We start from the raw sequence: 6,000 nt of genomic DNA, 5'->3' as shown, positions 1-6,000 counted from the left end.
TCAATGTGGCTGCCATCAATGTATCCCACGGTGTTGCGGGGGCCTTTCCCGCCACTTTTTGTCAGGAAGGCCATTTTGCTGCGTGCCATGTTGGCAGCGCTAGGCTTCAGCGCTAATCGCGTGCAGAAAATTGAGCTCTCTCTGCGTGGACAGCACAACTGATGGTTCAGAAACGTCGAATCTATCTGCCACCGAGTACATGTTTGTTTGCGCACCAAGGTAGCTCAAAGTTATAGGTCAACTCTTTTCTGCTGTGATCTGCGGACGGCCACTTTTCGGGTAGAATGGCGACAACCTGTACCACGAGCACAGACTGTCAAAAGTCTCACGCGATAGCCTAAAGAGCATTTTGAATGCAAAGTCCAAGTATTCAGTTGTCATCTGCTTAAAGGGACACTAAAGGTGAATATTAAGTCAACGTGGACTGTTGAAATACAATCCCAGAAGCCTCTAAACGCTTGTTTCTTGCGAAGAAGATACTTATTTTAAGAGAAAATGCGTTCTGGAGCGTCCGCGTACCTCTAGCGCAGTTCAAATCACCCGCCCTCCGATCGAGGAGTATTGACGTCATGGCCTCATAGTGAAGTTGTGCCGTCGGTGAGTAAAACGCCTCCCGCAGACGGCGCTACGGCTTTTCTGCACAAAACGCAAACGCGCGGTCAGAAACAGAGCCAAGACAGAGTCGACAGTGGCGCGATAGCGGAACTGTGGTGGCTGGCGGAAGGGAAAGCGCACGACGATAAGCTGGTTCTTTATATTATGACGCCAACTTCGACGCTCGTTGCAATGGATGACCCTGACAACGACACATCAGCTCGTGACGCTGGGCTCGAGTTCAGCGATTACCGTGACTCACTGGTGAACGTGACCTGCTGTTGAGGGCTCGCGCTGCCGGCGTCGTTGAGTACTACTACGACGACGGCCTGCTTTGAAAGGCACTTCACGCGACTTCAGTAAGTCGGCGTTGAACTCGTAATACTCTGGAGGAAAGTGCAGCGAGCACACTACGTGATTTCTCGGCTCTTTGTCAGCGCGCTGTGGCAGAGGTACGGCACTTAACCACTTCGAACGGAGAGGTTCAGTCGTTGGCACACAGTGATAAGTAACATTGGATTCGCCGCTGCAACTGCCCTTGGCCAAGTTCCGCGGCCCGTTCGCGCATCCCAGGACATCACATGACGTGGCATTCTCGCTGCTTGTTCCAAATACAAGTTTCGCGAGCCAGCAGGACCACCGCAGCACGACGCGATAAAGAAACAATTGAATCTCCATATCGCGCGCGGCGCAAAGTCGAGCGCGCAGAGTCGAGCGAAAACGAAACCTTTCGATCACCCATACTATTCAAGGGTAACGTCAAAATGGTATTTTTTCTTAGAATCGAAGTAGACAAGTAGCATTTTCTTCCGTCTTATAATCTAATGAAATTATCTTTTTAATACGAGTAGTTGAGTACTAGTGACATAAATTATCATGAGGAATGCTTTCGTCATCGGGCTAGTACCGGAATGTCGCTGGGGGGTCTCAAATCGTGTCATGCATTTACCTCAATTTCTCGGTTACTTAAGCTCTGTTTGCGATTATATTGACGCCTTAAACGTTCTAGAGCATTGCTTTATCACTTTAACTTGACTTTCTGGTAACCTTTAGTGTCCCGTTAAGGTACCCATTGACTCGGTGACGGTCGACCCGTGCCCTTTGCACAACGCAACGGAAAGAGCTGCGTCGAATTCCTCGCCACTGTCAGAGTCAACGAGTTCCATAGCCGTTGCCAACAAAAATGCCATTTCGAACAATCCGTGTACTTACGACTACCCAGGTAGCACACAAAGTCTTGAAAACGTCGTACTAAGGGATTCAACGTCTGAAACGGATTTTTGACCAAAATCGACGCATCAAAGACGTTCCAAACAAGATAGCTTAAAAACGAGGGGTGAATACGTTTTGATAACGTTGGAAGCCAGGCAGCTTAAAAACGAGGGGTGAATACGTTTTGAAAACGACTCAAGGCGCCACGCCACGGCGCATCAGCCTCTTTAGCGGCTTCTGCAATATTCAACAACCCATCAACGCGATCCAACCTCGCGCAAGGTGGCGATACCGTCGTCAAATCATGTGACCAAGGTGGCCACGTGATTCGTGATGCCGGGCGAGCCGGGCATAGTCGCGTCGTCATGGCGTCGTCGCGTCACCGCAATCGCATTGCGCTGTGATGTGTTTGCGGCTGTTCTGAATGTGCTGCCGCTGCCCTTTGCTATGTAAGTGTTGCAGTGTTTTGCTGTCAAGAAAACGATATTCTGTGATCATTTTGGGTTGTGCGATATGTTTGTGTGGTTTTAATTTGGAAATCAGTAGTGTTTTCTATGTGACCAAGGCGGCCACGTTATTCGTGAAGCCGGGCATAGTTGCGTTATCGCACTCGCATGACACTATGGTCTGTTTGCGACTGTTCTGAATGTGCTGCCACTGCCATTTGTCATCTAAGTGTTGCAGATCTTTGCTGTCAAGAAAACGACGTTCTGTGATTAGTTTGGGTTGTGCGATCTGTTTGTGTAGTTTAATTTGGAAATCAGTAGTGTTTTAAATTGGAGGGCGCGGAGTGGAGGGCACTAATCAGCTCTTCAAGTTCATTGTCATGTTATGTGAGGCGCCTTTTCACTGACGCTGTAATGAAACGTTCGCCCGGCAAGCGCCGGGCGAACGCCGGCGCTTGCCGCGCGTTCGCCCGGTCGGGGCCCCCCGCTTGCCTGCCGCTGCCGACACAACATCTTTTGGCGACGAGGATGGGATTCCCGCAGCGGTTCCGACCGAAGCCCCGGGAAACCAGCGAGCTTCGTAAGTGAAGCGTCCTTTACGTGTCGGCACGGTCTGCAAACGCCGCCGACGCACTTGGCGTCGCGAGGCTTCCGAGCCTAGGCCTTCTCGCCCCCTTTGTTCTTCCTTGCCCATTCCTGCGGCGAGCTCCGGCTTGCCTCCTGCACGGTCTCCTGCACGCTACCTGGCATGGCTTTTACGGCGAACCTTCCTGTTTTTCTTGAAGTGCCCGGCCCACCGTTAATTCCATGGTATCGCTGGAAAAAAATTTTTCAGGCCCACCTCGAAGCGGCCGGCGGTGGCGACTGGACGGACGCGCGACGAGCGTCCGCGCTCGTCAGCGCTCTCGGGCGTGAGGGACAACGGAAGTACTTTGCAGACGAGGAGCAGGAAGCAGCAAGGCAGTTAACCAGCGCAGCGTCAGCTTCAAGCGAAGCAGCAAGGCAATCGACCGGCGCAGCGTCAACGTCAAGTGATGCGGTCCCGCCAGCGTCAGAGTTTCCGAGACTCTTGCAGCGGCTTGACCGGCTGTTCGCCGCGTCAACAAATGTCCTGGCGGAACGGCACGAATTCACCAGCCGAAAGCAGTTCGAGGGAGAAGGATTCCTGGAATTCGTGACCGCATTGAAGGAGAAGGCGGTACAGTGCAACTTCGGCACAAGCTATGACGAGCGCGTCCGAGACCAAATCATACATGGGGTAGCGAACGTCAGCGTTCGCGAAAAGTTGCTGGCTCATGGCGAAACCCTGTCCCTGGACAAGGCAGAAGAAATTGGACGCTCGTTAGAAGCCCTGCATCGAGCGAACCGCGCGTTCGACTCTGAGAAAATACAGAGAATCGAGGCAGCTCAACTTGGCGCTCCGTCGACGAGCCAAGATGGCCGACTTCTTCCGAGGAGCCGCCAAGATGGCCGACGTAGTCCGGGAGGCCATGAAGATGGCCGACTTTTTTCGGGGAGCCGCCAAGAGGGCCGACATTTCGCACATGGCTCCTCCGGGAACCGTGGTGCATGCGACCGGTGTGGCAGCACGAAACATATTGCAACGTACAAGAATTGTCCAGCAAGGAACCGGCGGTGCAACGCCTGCCACACGTTGGGCCATTTTGCATCAGTATGCCGGAAAACCCGTACTGTTCAACACGTCTCTTCCGCAGAGACGCTGTCTTCAACTTCCGCAAGGCAGCCGTCCGCGTCTGTCTTGACGGTAAGCGCTTTTGAAACTAAAAAAGATTTGGAAGTTCCGGTCGTAGTGAACGGCGTCTCCATGCGACTGCCGGTGGATACGGGAGCGTCTGTGTCATGCATGACGGCCGAAGATTTTAGAAATAACTTTGGTCGACAGCACAGGCTGTCACAACCAACAGTGGACTTGAGAAATTTCTCCAAGCAACGCATCAACATTCAAGGCCTGTTTCAAGCCACTGTCCAGTTTTTCCAAAGGTCGTGCTCAGTCACGTTCCACGTAACGAGTACAGGAACATCACTGCTGGGTTTAGACGCTATCCAACGCTTGGGCATACAGATCGACGGTACGTCGCTGACATGTCGTCTACCATCGCTTCCTTCAGTACAGAGCCCCACAGGTGTGCCTCCGGGTTTTGATCACCTCTTCAGTGACGAGTTGAATCTCGTCAACAACTGTGTGCACCGAATTCATCGGCAGCAAGATGCGAAACCAGTATCTTCAAAGTTGCGCAGACTACCCCTGGCTCTCCGTGACCAGGTCACAAATGAATTGCGACTTCTCGAGGACTGCGACGTCATCGAGCGCGTCGAGGCTTTTGAGTGGGTGTCTCCACTCGTGGTGGTGCGCAAGAAGGATGGAACCATGCAGCTCTGTGTAGATCTGAGGGAACAGGACAGTCTTGTGCCTCACGTTCAAGAAAGGGTCTTGCAGAAACAGTGGCAGACTAAACAGTACGTAGACAAACGTAGAGGTGCTCAGGCAACTCGTATCAAGGTGGGAGACACCGTCAGAATAAGATTTAAGAGGAAAGGATTTTTTAAGTACAGTAAACCTCGTAAAGTCAAGGCCCAGGTAGGACCATCTACTTTTCTACTCAGTGATGGGAAGACGTGGCATGTGTCTAAGTTAACCCTAGTGATAAAGGATTCTGCAGGTAGTACATTGTGTACAAGTGACAAAGATTTTTGTACTCATATTCAAACTTGGATAGTCATTCCGATGACTCGTCTGTAGTGACAGCGTCTTCTCAGAGTCATAAGCTTCAATTGAGTAGTCAGTCTGACTGTATCACTTCCGAGTTAGTCGTTTCTGATTCCATGGGGGAATCGGTAGCATCCCAGGACTTGGTGGGCCTTCGAGAGGAGCTTCCTGGGCAACCCTCTCCAGCGTTGAGCGACAACCACATTCAATTGTCCAACCAGGGGGAGGGAAATAGTTGGACGACTGGGTCTTTAAAGTCGACCGATACGCGTCGCAACCCCCAAAGTTCTTCTGAGGTACGCACGCGTCCTCATCGTGACAGAAAACGGCCTCCGTGGCTCGATGATTTTGTTTTTGTAGTGTAGAGCGTATTGCTGTCTTCGAAATGCCACGGCTAGGGGCCTCGATGTGACATTTAGGAGACAGTCCACATGTTTCATTAACACAGGAAAAAAGTGCTTCTTGTTGCGGTGCAGCGAGTTTTGTGCCGTGTTCCTTGTCAGACTTTGTTCGAGTGACTGCCTGTGTTATGGTGCCCAAGACTGGCGCTCGTGTATGTGATCTTGGGCAGGGACGGATTGAATTTGTTGTGGACTTAAGTGCGTGTTTTGTGTGCGACTGGTGCGCATGTGTGAACGTGGGGGGAACGAACTGAAATCTCCTTTGGACTTAAGTGCGCATCTTGTGTGTGCGTTTCACTGTATGTTTACTTTGTTTCCAGGGGGGGGGGGATGATGTAGTGTAGTGTCGCCCCCTGTCAGATCTCGGTGTCATCGTACATGTATGTTTTGTAGTTGTTTAGCTAGATGGCGCACCCCCCTTCTGTCATGTGACAAACTTGGAGGTGTCATCTGGCGTGTGAAGCCTTTATTAGCAATAAACGGCGAGTCTTCGTTCCGGTTTTCATCGGGAGCAGTTTGCTCCGTGTCTCCTTCCTGCGCCGGCGCTTGCCGCGCGTTCGCCCGGTCGGGGCCCCCCGCTTGCCTGCCGCTGCCGACACAACAGTAATGTATTGAGTCC

The 6,000-nt window shown here is 52.0% G+C and overlaps 1 protein-coding gene across 1 annotated transcript; it reads left to right on the top strand.

The window, feature by feature from the left end:
- The first annotated feature begins 786 nt into the window (after positions 1-786).
- Positions 787-5,886, top strand: LOC142584554 (uncharacterized). The gene is made up of 3 exons (XM_075694658.1): positions 787-833; positions 2,688-2,832; positions 3,088-5,886. The coding sequence occupies exons 1-3, from the start codon at positions 787-789 to the stop codon at positions 5,011-5,013; spliced, it is 2,118 nt and encodes a 705-aa protein (XP_075550773.1). The 3' UTR covers positions 5,014-5,886.
- Positions 5,887-6,000: the final 114 nt, after the last annotated feature.

Source organism: Dermacentor variabilis, chromosome 6 (genome assembly GCF_050947875.1).
Source record: "Dermacentor variabilis isolate Ectoservices chromosome 6, ASM5094787v1, whole genome shotgun sequence".
Taxonomy (NCBI): Eukaryota; Metazoa; Arthropoda; class Arachnida; order Ixodida; family Ixodidae; genus Dermacentor; species Dermacentor variabilis.
This window is presented reverse-complemented; position numbering and strand designations above follow the sequence as displayed.